Source organism: Phalangium opilio, unplaced genomic scaffold, assembly GCF_054372755.1.
Source record: "Phalangium opilio isolate 3A_F unplaced genomic scaffold, DU_Popi_V2 ptg000217l_1, whole genome shotgun sequence".
NCBI classification, from domain to species: Eukaryota; Metazoa; Arthropoda; class Arachnida; order Opiliones; family Phalangiidae; genus Phalangium; species Phalangium opilio.
Window position 1 is genome coordinate 14,272,903 of NW_028324218.1, and position 14,526 is coordinate 14,287,428.

The window sequence follows — 14,526 nt, forward strand, 5'->3', positions numbered from 1 at the left end:
TATTACAAATACAAGATTTTAATTAATTTCATTTGATAATTAGCTAGTTTATCAGTTTCGGGAAATGTTGTAGGCTTCTCTGACAGATATGAAACTTTGCACACATACGTAGTTCCGATGAGCGTATATTATATTCACGTCTCGGATCTCAGGATGGAGTCAGGAATGTAAATACTTATCGAATCTCATCGATGTTGAAATAAAGACCTATACCGTATTTTGTATAAAAAACCTAGTTATTTTAACTTTGTTTTATCTTATTGCGTATTTCTCTAACGGTTTAATTAACTTTTGTAACGTTAATGTTGTTAATATTGCTGAAAAAATCAATAGCAATACTGTCGAAGTTCCTTGTAAACTAGATTTTAGATATATGCATTTTTGTAAATACTCAACATTAAATTTATTGTGAGATTAAAAATTGTCAACACATACATCAATGTAGGATTTTAAATTTTCTGATAGTGTTCGGACTTTGTAAGATTTTTATTAATTCAATAATGATAGGATAAGCTCTCTAGCTTTAGCTAAAATGGTTAAATGCATCAGGCTTTACTTTCAATAATAATAATAAACAAGTTGGGAAACCAAAATAAACCTCTCCGAGTCGAGACGAATTTACTTTCCAAACACAGGTCCACCATGGACGAACTAATACTGAAGGACGGATGGCAGATGGAGATAGTTGAAAAATACTTGTTGATTCGCCTTCTAGCGGCAGATAGTAGCAAACCGGATAGTGGGGGAATCAACGTTCTAACGAGGGAAGCAGCTAACGTCTCATTTTGTCCAGATGGCGCTTGCGTTTTCCGGGATTTGACTCCGCATTTTCATAACCCCCTCCATTTTGGGGCTGTAAGCTTTACATTGGTTGTTTAGTCGCTTAGTAATGGGGGCAGTAATGGGCTGCCATTGGTTCTTCAATATTACTTCGTCCATGGGTCCACCAGCATATGAGAAAACCGGAAATACGTAGCTCAAATTGGCGGGATATCGCGAACGCCATTCGTAAAGGTTTAATCGTTTAACATTTCCCTGTGTATTCTCATAATTCTAATGAGGACCTAATATCTATCACTTAAGTGTGTATTTAACTTTCGGCTCACTCTGAACCGTTAACACCTCTTGTAAAAGGACACGAAACAAGGTCAATTCTGGTTAAAATCTAGGGTATCTTGTTTCATAGACCCAATCGCTTCAACACTTACAGAGAGACGAAGTAATAAATCCACATTATGTAGTGAAATTAAAAGTTGCGTTTACACTATATATAAATGTAGTAAAGCTGAATTTAAAATTAAACACCAAATTTGAAATGTTAATATCAAAAGATGTTCTTGGATTATTGAGATGAAACAGAGCTTCATAGCTACACAACTACTAAAAGAATCGTAATGCCGAAAAATATTTAAAATGTTTCCATTTAATATTCTGCAAAAAGGAAATGTTATCGTTTTGTAAGAGATCATATCATCCTACTCGCTTTATATTAACTTCGATATGCGTGTAGTGTTTCGATTCGGATGCAATCTTCATTACTCGTTCTATATAAACTCACTTTTGTCATTACATAGAATTAAGTTTATCTTAAATAATTAATTAAATATAAATGATAATAATTATTTTAATCGCCAGTAAATAATTTTAAAAATAGTTAAATCGTTTAAAATAAAGTTGTTCCTATTATCTTTCGAAACTTTGCTAATAGTGACGTTTAAAGTGAAGGGTACCCCTCTTGCCCGCTTTCTTCAAATTTTGGGGTATATATACGATTCGTTTCCATTATAATAATAGATGAAAACGCCTTCGCGTGAACCGATGGTGGAAGCCCTGCCATTGGGAGGCTAGACGTTTCTCGTAACCCTAGCCGATCGCCGCGTATATCTTGAAACCAAAGGATGACGAAGGAAAAGAAGGCAGAATGTACTGACCGGCGTCCGTGTGGAATGGACAAAGACCTGAAGATGGTGGTGCATAGAAGCTGGTGTCAATGTGGAATTGACGAAGAACAGAAGATGGTGACGCATAGAAGCTTGTGTCAAGGTGAAATTGACGAAGAACAGAGGATGGTGGGGCTTGGAAGCCAGCAAGTATAGACTAGTCACTAGTGTCCATGTGGAGTAGAATAGCCAGCGGAGACAAACACAATTTTCCAAATTTCCGTGAACTGTCAATGCAGTCCGGAACTTGGGAACACGTTTGCTCCGATACGCAAACTGCGAACGCGGTCACGTGGGGTGTGACAGACACACAGACAGACGGACACACAGACAGGCAGACACACACACCCACACGTCCAGTGTAATACCTCTCCGTGACTACGTCACTCGGAGAGGTAACAAGTTGGGAAACCAAAATAAACCTCTCCGAGTCGAGACGAATTTACTTTCCAAACACAGGTCCACCATGGACGAACTAATACTGAAGGACGGATGGCAGATGGAGATAGTTGAAAAATACTTGTTGATTCGCCTTCTAGCGGCAGATAGTAGCAAACCGGATAGTGGGGGAATCAACGTTCTAACGAGGGAAGCAGCTAACGTCTCATTTTGTCCAGATGGCGCTTGCGTTTTCCGGGATTTGACTCCGCATTTTCATAACCCCCTCCATTTTGGGGCTGTAAGCTTTACATTGGTTGTTTAGTCGCTTAGTAATGGGGGCAGTAATGGGCTGCCATTGGTTCTTCAATATTACTTCGTCCATGGGTCCACCAGCATATGAGAAAACCGGAAATACGTAGCTCAAATTGGCGGGATATCGCGAACGCCATTCGTAAAGGTTTAATCGTTTAACATTTCCCTGTGTATTCTCATAATTCTAATGAGGACCTAATATCTATCACTTAAGTGTGTATTTAACTTTCGGCTCACTCTGAACCGTTAACACCTCTTGTAAAAGGACACGAAACAAGGTCAATTCTGGTTAAAATCTAGGGTATCTTGTTTCATAGACCCAATCGCTTCAACACTTACAGAGAGACGAAGTAATAAATCCACATTATGTAGTGAAATTAAAAGTTGCGTTTACACTATATATAAATGTAGTAAAGCTGAATTTAAAATTAAACACCAAATTTGAAATGTTAATATCAAAAGATGTTCTTGGATTATTGAGATGAAACAGAGCTTCATAGCTACACAACTACTAAAAGAATCGTAATGCCGAAAAATATTTAAAATGTTTCCATTTAATATTCTGCAAAAAGGAAATGTTATCGTTTTGTAAGAGATCATATCATCCTACTCGCTTTATATTAACTTCGATATGCGTGTAGTGTTTCGATTCGGATGCAATCTTCATTACTCGTTCTATATAAACTCACTTTTGTCATTACATAGAATTAAGTTTATCTTAAATAATTAATTAAATATAAATGATAATAATTATTTTAATCGCCAGTAAATAATTTTAAAAATAGTTAAATCGTTTAAAATAAAGTTGTTCCTATTATCTTTCGAAACTTTGCTAATAGTGACGTTTAAAGTGAAGGGTACCCCTCTTGCCCGCTTTCTTCAAATTTTGGGGTATATATACGATTCGTTTCCATTATAATAATAGATGAAAACGCATTCGCGTGAACCGATGGTGGAAGCCCTGCCATTGGGAGGCTAGACGTTTCTCGTAACCCTAGCCGATCGCCGCGTATATCTTGAAACCAAAGGATGACGAAGGAAAAGAAGGCAGAATGTACTGACCGGCGTCCGTGTGGAATGGACAAAGACCTGAAGATGGTGGTGCATAGAAGCTGGTGTCAATGTGGAATTGACGAAGAACAGAAGATGGTGACGCATAGAAGCTTGTGTCAAGGTGAAATTGACGAAGAACAGAGGATGGTGGGGCTTGGAAGCCAGCAAGTATAGACTAGTCACTAGTGTCCATGTGGAGTAGAATAGCCAGCGGAGACAAACACAATTTTCCAAATTTCCGTGAACTGTCAATGCAGTCCGGAACTTGGGAACACGTTTGCTCCGATACGCAAACTGCGAACGCGGTCACGTGGGGTGTGACAGACACACAGACAGACGGACACACAGACAGGCAGACACACACACCCACACGTCCAGTGTAATACCTCTCCGTGACTACGTCACTCGGAGAGGTAAAAAAAAGTTTGAAGATACTGTGTTCGTGCGGAAATCTAGTCTTGTGCATAGTATAAACATGGCTAGATTCAATTCTAGAAGTAGGACTGGAGAACGGTTAGTATTTATTTCGGTCCGACTCATAGCCCAGTATAGAGCCCCTCCCTCCAACACGTAATGAAAATTTTAAATTATCTTATTGGCTCACTTAAACTACGTTTTGATAACGTTGCTGACGGGGACGGCGAAAAATGCGTATTTCCTTTATACCTCTGTCGCTATGACCCGCCTCTTCTTTCATATCATCCCGTCCCGTGGAAGGGGGTTCGGGAGATTGACGCTCCCAGATTACTCTGTTCTCCATTCCTGCTTCTAAAATTAAATCTATCCCTGATATGCACAATATCTCAGCTAAGACAAATACCTTTAAAATATTCATTTACATTCATATACTAGAAGGCATTTTGGTGTCCTCCCATTGGATCGAATCCCATTCGACCGAATTCCCAATCGACCGATTTTATCCGAAATATGATTTTCAATCCCGCCGTTTGTGCGGTTTCTGCCTATTGGGATTTTTTTATTAGGAATATTATTTATTATTACTTATAAGGCTACATAAGTTAATTTAGCGAAAGGAACTTTCGTCTCACCATGGCGCAGCGGAAGAGTATCGGACTGCCGTGCGACAGTCCTTGGATCGATTCCCCGAAAGAAAAAGTAAACTACGTAATAATAGTTTCATGCAATTAATTATTAATTTCATTTGAACTTAATTGCAGTTACGTTAGACAGTGTGGGAAGCTATAAAGAAAATACTATTGCAATAATGGCCTTTGAGTATTTGAAATATTTTGCGTAAATTTTATTAAAATTACGGTAATATTTTAGAGGGTTAAGGTTAGGTTAGGTTAGGTTTGGAAGTGGTAGGATAACCGATTTTCCAAAATATTTTTATTTTCATTGAGGTCCTTGCATAATAAAAGCGGGCCTTTTCCAACAAATTATTTTTATAAAGATTCTGGAACAATTAACGCTGCATTTATTAAGTTCCTTGAACAATAAATATATGCCTTTTCCAAAATATTGATTGTTTTACGGGCCATTTCAGGTTGGCTTTGATTCGGCTCGGTTACAATAGAGGCATCCTTTTAAACTTGGGATTTGACCATCACAGTATCATTATTTATAAAGGAAAGCGTATTGATAGACGCAAGCTTAAGGACAAGGGTATTTTCTTTAAACCAAAAGAGGTATTTTTTAATTCGGTTTTAAAATACGGCGTTAAAAATATATCGTTTAATAGCTATGAAAATTTTAAGATAATACCCCCGCACATTTTGGCTCTATTCGGTCCAACGGGATTCGGTTAAATGGCCGGACATTCGGTCTAATGGGATTCGGCCCAATGGCCCAGCAGCGAAATTTAAATTCTCAGAAGTTAAGGTTAAGCGTTCAATCCTTACATAAGGGAAAATTACCAGTTTAATTCTTTGAAAAAAAAAAAAAATAAATAAATAAAATAAAAATAGGGAGACAAACTTTTTAAATTTGAAAAATAATAAAAACATTATTTTGCACGTCTCTTTAAAATTTAAGAGTGTAGAATGAACCTCACATTTTCCGAACGATACACTACGATACATGATGCTAATCATACACCTAAGAAAAAGCGTATGTTTTTAATTTTACACGGAATTTTAATTCCGGTAAAATTTAAGGGCCCAAGCCAAATAAGCACCATATATATAAAAAAGTGTCGTAAACAGTAATAGTCTCATAACATACTTTGAAGAAATAATTAAGAATATTATAATTAAATAAGACTCGAAACTATTTGGTCTCTTATTGATAGATTTAAACATATTTCAGAAATTTCCATTCAGTTGATAAATAATACCTCGTTTTTGGTGGTTATAATAACTTACGCTTCGGAATACTTTCCAATTCACAAGTAGCTATTCAAGGTGGCCTTTTCGAAGTTTAATCAAAAACAATTAAATCTAAGTATGCCATTTTAATGAATTTATAAATCATTACAAAAACGGTTTTCCCTGTACCAAGTCAGTTTAAAACGTTATCATTCAAGGCTATTTTTTCCAATATCGGTGCTTGTTGAAATCGATCTAGCCTTGTGCGTGCTAACAATTTAAGTCGATGAATAGGTAAATATATTAAGTAGGAGCAGCTAATTGAAAAATATAACAAATCGTCACCAGTGACGTTTCAAGTCTGGAGAAATGACGCTCGCGCTCAGAATCGTTGGATCATGGATAAAGAATGCGCGTAAGAAAATTCGTTTTCATGCTGTAAGATAGGGTGAAAACAACTTTCCTTACGCGCATTCTTTATCCATGGCTTAACAATAAATCACCAGACTCACATGACGTACAAAATCACGCGCAACTGTGATGACGAATTCTTGTTTTTCAACAAGTTTAAGGAAAATGGCTGCGATCAACGACGCACCTCCCCCGCGTAATGTGGAAGAATTGCGAGAATTTCTAGGGTTATTAAAATATTACGCCAGATTCCTCCCGAATAATTCGACCAGACTCGCGCCACTATATCTATTATTACACAAAGAAACGGCATGGCAATGGACAGAAATAGAGGCCCACGCTTTCCAAGCGGCCAAGGACACTTTGGTGACTTCCAACTTCCTTACACATTATGATACTACGAAACAAGTGAATTTAGCATGCGATGCCTCTCCCGTACGAGTAGGGTCAGTTCTATCGCATTATCACGACAACGAGGAACAACCAATCGCTTTCGCTTCTCGAAGCTTAACCAGCGCTGAACGAAATTATTTGCAGCTCGAGAAGGAAGCCCTCGCATTGATCTTTGGCGTCTCAAAATTTCGCGACTACCTCCTGGGTCGCAAATTCGTCTTAGTCCCGGGCTACGAACCACTAGTATCAATCTTTAACGCAAATGGCCGCTGCAAGGTTTCAGCGTTGTGCACTGACCTTGGCAGCATATGCATACACCATAAAATACAAAAAGGGATCGGACAACGCAAATGCTGACGCACTCAGCCGGTTGCCTTTGCCTATTTCGGAAGACACGAAGACACCGCTTGCATCCGAATACGTTTTCGTACTCAACACGATTGACGATAATCCAATCCATATCCGTGACGTGGAACGCGCCACTGCGACAGACGTTACGTTGATACAAGTTAAGCGTTATATGGAGCATGGTTGGCCAAAAGACGTCACTCCCATATTAGACCCTTATCGAAGACATCAACACGAGATATCAAACGTGAATGGCATTCTTTTGAGAAGTAATCGCGTCATTATCCCCGAGATACATAGAACACAGTTATTGGATGAACTACATAGTTCCCATCAGGGAATAGTTAAAAGGAAGGCAGCTGCTAGAGCAACAGTATGGTGGCCTAACTTAGACTCACAAATAGAAGCACGGGTCAAATTATGTAAGAATTGCCAAGAACAGGCTCCAATATGCCTCCCAAACATTACAGCCCTTGGCCAATGATCAAAGAACCATGGCATCGCGTCCATGCTGACTTTGCAGGCCCCCTCGAAGGAAAGTACATCTTCATTATGATCGATTCTTACACGAAATGGATTGAACTTGCAATCACAACATCAAGCTCATCAGATACAGTAATCAAAATTCTGCGGGACAATATCGCTCGTTATGGCATCGAGAAAATTTTAGTGACGGACAACGGTCCTTGCTTTACCAGTTCGCAATTTCAAGACTACATTAACTCCAACGGTATCACACATATTTGTACTGCGCCTTACCACCCCGCAAGTAATGGGCAGGCCGAACGAACAGTTCAATCAATGAAAGCACATCCGAAGAAAATGTTAGGTACTACATCAGAAGCAGTCGGAGCACTCAACAACTGGTTGGATTCTTTTCGCACGTCCCCTTTGGAAACCCGTTTCACGAAAATCTTACTGAATTACCGTAGAACTTCTACCCAAAACGGAAAATCACCAGCAGAAATGATGTTATGTCTTTCTATTCGGACACGCCTGGATTTATTCCATCCTTTACGTCATACCCATCCTACAGCGACTCAGGCATACGAAATCAAGCACGCCTTCAAGGCCGGCGACCACGTGTATGCTAAAACTTTTGGACGAAGTCCGCCTTGGTACGAGGGTACAATTTTCGAGCCCATTGGTCGAATGATATTCGCTATCAAGACATCCCAAGGCAATATCAGGCGCCACGATAATCAAATGCGCCACCGTTCAGTGACACGCCACAACCGCAGGAGATCACATTGCAAACGCCAGTTTACCACTGGACGTTGCCCATTCCTGCCCCAGTTGCTGTTCCTCAGATGCAACCACCGCCGCAGGGGCAACCACCATATCCGGCTCCTATCGCTACCAATTCGGCATCGGCAGAACCACGACGATCGGAACGTGCACGTCATCCCCCTAAACGTTTGATTACACAGATCTAAAGACAATCACTCAAAGGACATGTTTTTGTTTTCCCCACGTTTCTGTTTCTTTTTTTGGGGGGGGGGGGGGAGGTATTATCAGAAGGGAATAAGAGAGAAGGGAGACATTAGAGCCTGCTATGGTAACGGGAGTCCGACCAACCTCAAGAAAACCGCGAAAACTTTGCGCAAGTACACAGCTTTTAACCAATTTACTTTTTTTTTTTCTTTTTATTAGAAGAGAGAAAGGCCAAAAGGGAAATATTCCGCGGGCCCGCCCAATACACAGTGTTCAATTTTTTTTTATAATATATACAGTGTTATTATGTACAGAAGTAGTTATTATTAGTTTTTCTTTGTTTGTTTTTTTCTTTTTTTTTTGTTGGGTCGTTTGAACATGGGTGGTTCTTTTTTTTTTTTTAATGACATATTTTTTGTAAGGAATGTTGGACGCAATAATCCGTGTAAGTCGTTATTTGTAGAGCCCGGTATCGTGGTCCGAGGAGCCAAAGCCCCGGTCAGCCCGGTCTGTTGAGTCGAGGCGGGTAGTCTCTTCTGTGGGGCCCCGAAATAGAGGAGTAACAATCAGTTTCGCGATTTTGGATCCAGGCTGGAGCTGCAGAGTGGTGGAGGAGAGGTTGTAAAGGATGACCTTCACATCGCCTCTATAATCCTCATCAATGATCCCACCTCCGATATGGATGCCTCGTTCCAGGAAATGGTAGAGACCTCTGATAGTGCCAACATGATTAGGCGGTAGTGCGAGTGCAATATTGGTGGGGACGGCGGCTTTATCACCCGGTAACAGCTCGACAGGTGAGACGCAATAGAGGGGGTAGCACCCAGGTCTGGTGCCGCGAGGTGAACGGGCGGCCGGAGAGAGACGGGTGAAAAACATGGTAGAGGCGGATGTGTTCGGCGTGGGCGGTGGGGAAGATGACGGTCGGTCAGGGATGGAGGAGTTACCATCGGCCATGATGAGTGGAATACTGTTTCCAGATAGTCAGGACCAGTCGGATTACTTCTAGATTGTGAAGGTTTATTTGTTGAAGGATGTTAGGAAGTTGTAGTGGACGTTGTGGGATAAGGGTGCGGAGTTGAGCGTGGAGAGGAGCATATAGAGGACAAGCGGTGAAGATATGGTCTGTTGTGTCAGGGAGTTGACAGGGGGGACATAGATCGGAGGGTAGTTTGCCGTATCGATGCAAGAGGACCCCAGTGACCAGGCGGCGGCACAGGAGGCGACTAAGAGTAACCTCTTCTGCACGGTGTAGGGCGACGTGTGGTGCCGGACGTAGAAAGACTTGCGGGCGGTAGATGGACTGCTGAAGGCCTTCCGCCGATGTTTGCCAAGTGGTTTGATAATGAGACGCTAGGCATTGCTTGAAGACCCTTGTAAGAGTAAGTCGGGAGTAGGGGATCCAGAGATCAAGCTGCTGGGGTGCGATAGTTAGAGCGCGGCGGGCTGCTTGATCGGCCAACTCGTTCCCCTGAATACCCGTATGGCCAGGGCACCACAGGAGGGAGATTTGTTGAGGGGAGGCCACAGTAAGTTCTTTATAGGTCATGGAGACTAGAGGATCTTCGGAGGTACTTTTCAGCATACGTAAGCTCGATTGCGAGTCGGTACAAATGATCAATTGAGAGTGAGGGAAGGTTTGGCCAAGACGTACGGCTTCCCAGATGGCAATTAGCTCACAGCGAGTGATATCATGGTGGACGTTAATTGTTTTTGCGTAAGTCCAGCCAAAATTCTGGACATGGAGTCCAATGGCATTAACAGGAGCAGAAGGTAATTTTGAGGCGTCAGTATATATGATTAGGGGGTTATCGGGAACACAGAGCGTTGCTAGATGGCTGTAGAATTCCTGGCGGAGTTCTTCGGGGGTGAGATCTGCCTTTGGGTGGTTAACATAGTTGTCGATGATATTGACGGACGGATTATCCCACGGTGGGCGTGAGAGGTGTACTGGCGGGAGTATAGTAACACCCTCGCAGTCGAGGTGGAGGGCGCGAAGAGTAGTAGTAAGGTGATGTTGAAGTCTAACAGACAGTGAACGACGGGAGAGGGGAGGTAAGGTCCGATGAAGGAGGGGCGGCGCGGCGGCGAGGAAACCGTGGACCGAGAGGAGTTTGGCCAAGTGATTGAGCTCTAACGAAAGCCTGCGAAAGTCTAGCGGATAAAGTTGGCTTTCTACCGTCATGGCCGCAATAGATGTCGAACGGGGTAAACCAAGGATTGTTCGTAAGGCAGAGTTTTGAATTTTGTCCAGTTTGCGAAGATTGGTGTGGCAGGCGGTAGAGGAAAGCTCCATAGTCCAAAACAGCACGGATAAAGTGGGTGTAAATTTGCAGACCGATATGCCGCCGAGCGCCCCATTTAAGGCCCATAATGGCTCGAAGAACGTTAAGACGTTTCGAGCATTTGTTGGCTAGTTCATTGATGTGAGTAGTCCACGTGAGCTTAGGGTCCAACCAGAGCCCTAAGTATTTGTAGGTAGGAACTTCGTCCAGAAGATTCCCATCTATATGGAGGGATATATCGTCATCCTTGCGGTGTTTACGAGTAAATACCATGTATTTGCATTTGTTATATTGTAAATGAAAGTCCCATTGTTCTATGAAAGCGGCGGCTAGGTTGAGACAGTCTTGTAGGAATTGTCGGGCAAGGGCGAGGGTGGCTCCGGTGGTCCATATAACTATGTCATCAGCATGGAGGCCTCTGGCGCTCTGAATGGGAAAGTCCTGACCGAAGTCATTTATGGCAATTAGGAATAGAGTGGGGCTCAGGGGGCTCCCCTGGGGGACGCCTGTGTTAATAGGGACGTAGTGAGAGACTTGGTTATTAATCTTGACACGTAAGCGACGTTGCAGTAGAAAATCAGTAAGCCAGGACATTAGGTGGCCTGACAGGCCAAGTTCTGTTAGACGACGTAAGAGGTGGTCAGAGTGGACGCTACCAAAAGCGTCCTTAAGGTCTAAGAAGACTGCAACCACACAGGTCTGTGTGGTGAGAGCCGTGTGTACATCACCGACGAGGCGAATAGGGTGTTCCATAGTGGTGCGACCCTTACGGAATCCGCTTTGGTAGGGCTGTAGAAGATTGTGCATTTCCAAAAAGTACAGGAGCCGGCGGTTGACCAGTCTATCAAATAACTTTTTCAGGGTCAGGAGTAGTGCTATGGGGCGATAACTTTCCGGTGATGTGGGGTCTTTGCCAGGTTTTAAGAGAGGGATGATGGTAGCATCATTCCAGTGGGCGGGGAAGTCATGGTGGATCTAGTGATGATTTAGGGTTTGGAGAATTTTAGGGAGGAAGGGGTGCGGTAAGCGACAAAGCATTTTGTTTGAAATCTTGTCGGCCCCCGGGGCCGTTTGTTGTAGTTTCGGGAGTACATGATATAGTTCACCTAGGGTGAAGGGGTCATTTAGATCGAGGTGAGAATCCGATAGAGGAGGTGGGACGGCCTCCAGAGCAGGGGTGAAGTAGATTTGATGGTAATGCTGTGCCAGGCTTTTTGCTCTTTGTAGGTCGACGGTGTTGTTTGGCGGTGGTGTAGAGGTGACGCGAGGTCTCGTTGCCCATTTGAGTTTTTTCCAGATGTCTCCACTAGGGGTAGATGGTTGTAGCGTATCGCAAAATTCCCGCCAGCATCGGGTTTTCTCCCGTTTTAGAGTAAGGCGAAACAATGCACGGGTATGATGGTACAGTCTATAGTCAGTTTGGTTGTGTTGCTTAGAGTATCGATTGCGGTGCCAATTGGCCTTTTCGTGGAGCTGGCGGAGTTTAAGGTTCCACCAGTAAGGAAGACGCGGTTTATGGGGAAGCCGATCGTTACAACGAGGCGGGGTTGGAGGGTGGGCAAAGGATAGAATGAGGGACTGTAATTCAGAGAATGTTAGTGGTGTTTCCGGAGCGTGGTCTAGATATGCATCAGCAGCAGTGCGAAAGGAAGTCCAGTTAATTGGTCGGCAAACTGTGGGGTTGGAAGGTATCGGGGGGTGGGCATGTCTTATGGGGGTGGGGAGAGTAATGAGGATGGGAAGATGGTCGCTACCGCCCTTAGGCAGAGGAACCCAGGTTAGTCTAGGAGCAAGGGTTGAGCTGGCAAACGTGGTGTCGGGAGCCGTATGGCGCGCTTGAAGAGGACACCGGGTATGTGTGCCATCATTGATACAGCATATGGAAGGGTTGATATTGAGCCAGCTTGTGATATGCATTCCCTGCGCATTACAAAGGGTAGTGTCCCAAGTTGGATGATGGCCGTTTAAATCCGCGCCGATTATCATAGGATGTGGTATTTGACGAGACAACATAGTGAGATCTTGGTCAGAGCTTGAACCCGATGGATCGTAGAGGGAGGACAATTGGAGAGGTTGGCCTCTCCAAGATATAGAAATCGTGATACCTTCAACTGTGTGCGGGGGTGTCACAGTAAGTTCGGTTGGTGAGAGGTGTTTCGCAGCAAAAATCGCTACGCCACCGCCACGGGGTGGGAGGAGAGTTGGGTCAGAGGGGCGATCTTTTCGAAAAATCGTATAGTAATCGGTATAGGCGTTGAGGGTTGCATGTTTGGGTTGTAGCCAGGTTTCTTGTAGAAGGATGATATGTGGAGTATATGTTTGGATTAGGGCGACAAGGTCACCTTGATTGGCCAGAATGCTACGAGCGTTCCATTGAATGATAGTGAGATTTGGATATGGCGTATTATTGGGCAAAACAATTTCTGAGGGCGTGTTGTTTGTCTTCCGGAAGTTTTTGAAGGATTTCTTGCCGGTTGATGGTAGTCTTCAGAGTGCGGTTGAGGAGGACAGTGAAAAGGGAAATTATTTCGTCAAAGGAGGGCGGAGTCGGTTTGGCTAGGGTAACTACGATGTCGCATAGCACATTGAGGATATCTTCGGGCTGGCAGGAGGGAAGGATGGGGCCGGAGGGGGGGCGGGTAGGGGGTGGAAGGGAAGACGATTGGTTGGGGGAAGGTGGACAGGGGGAAGGGGTGGGAAGTCTGTAGCCGAGAAGGTCGGAGTGGGGTTAAGTTTATTAAAGGCCTGTATAGCGGCATAGCGAGAGAGATTTTGTTGCTCTTGTAGTCTGATGATTTGAACTTCTTTTAGTCGTCGAGGGCATTTGATAGAAGACGCAATGTGATCGGAATTACCACAGTTAGCACAGTGTTTCTGTCCTTGACAATCCTGGCCATCCGGGTGATTAGCTCCACATGTAACACAGCGGAAATTACTTTTACAGTGTTTTTGAGTATGTCCAAAGTGACGGCATCGTTTACATTGCATTGGTTGACGAACATAAGGAGCAACCTTATAAATTTGATAATACATTCGCACTTCTGTGGGAAGGTCTGCGGATCCGAAGTTGAGGAGATAGGTGGAGCTAGTGGCCCCTAGTCGGGTTATTTTTTTGCAGGGAAGGCCTTGCCGTTCCAAAGCATCCGCTATTAAAGGTTCCGTTAGATTTTCAGGGACTCGATAAATTACCCCTTTATTTCCTGGTTCCTGCTGGCGGCCGGGTGTAGTGATTGAAAATTTGATTTTGTCCATATGATCCCACTTCATTAACGTGGCATGTTGTTGGGAGGTTAATGGTGCAACCAGTAAGGCTCCACCACGTAGTATTCGCAAATCCTTAACTTCTCCTACAGTATGTTCGATATGGTGGCAAAGTTTTATAAAGTCCGTATCATGGAACGTTGGGCCTTGGCCCTGTTTGGTCTGTTCCGGCGTAATCTTTCCTTCTCGGGTGTCTTTTGGTTGAAAAATAAGCGGTTTAATTACTTCAGTAGTGGCATTTAGATCCATGTCCTCAGATTGTCGTGGTTGAGAGTTCGTGGTAGGTTGTTCATCATCGTAATTGGGTGAGTTAGGAGGGTCGCTTGACTCTTTTTTCCGTTTTTTAGGAGAGTTCATAGCAGAACAGAAAGGGAGGGGGAAGGGGAGAAAGCAAGAGGGGAGGGAAAAGCTGATACATTTACACAGAAACCAGAGCACAAA

General features: G+C 43.3%; 1 protein-coding gene across 1 annotated transcript; it reads right to left on the minus strand.

The window, feature by feature from the left end:
- Positions 1–8,602: 8,602 nt before the first annotated feature.
- LOC149616785 (uncharacterized) lies at positions 8,603–10,857 on the minus strand. The gene has a single exon (XM_089857320.1). It carries the CDS (start codon positions 10,833–10,835, stop codon positions 9,483–9,485), a length of 1,353 nt encoding a protein of 450 aa, XP_089713446.1. The 5' UTR covers positions 10,836–10,857; the 3' UTR covers positions 8,603–9,482.
- Between the last annotated feature and the right edge of the window lie 3,669 nt (positions 10,858–14,526).

Excerpts from the sequence above, each read along its gene's own strand:
- LOC149616785 (XM_089857320.1), bottom strand. The coding sequence starts at position 10,835 with ATGGAGCTTTCCTCTACCGCCTGCCACACCAATCTTCGCAAACTGGAC.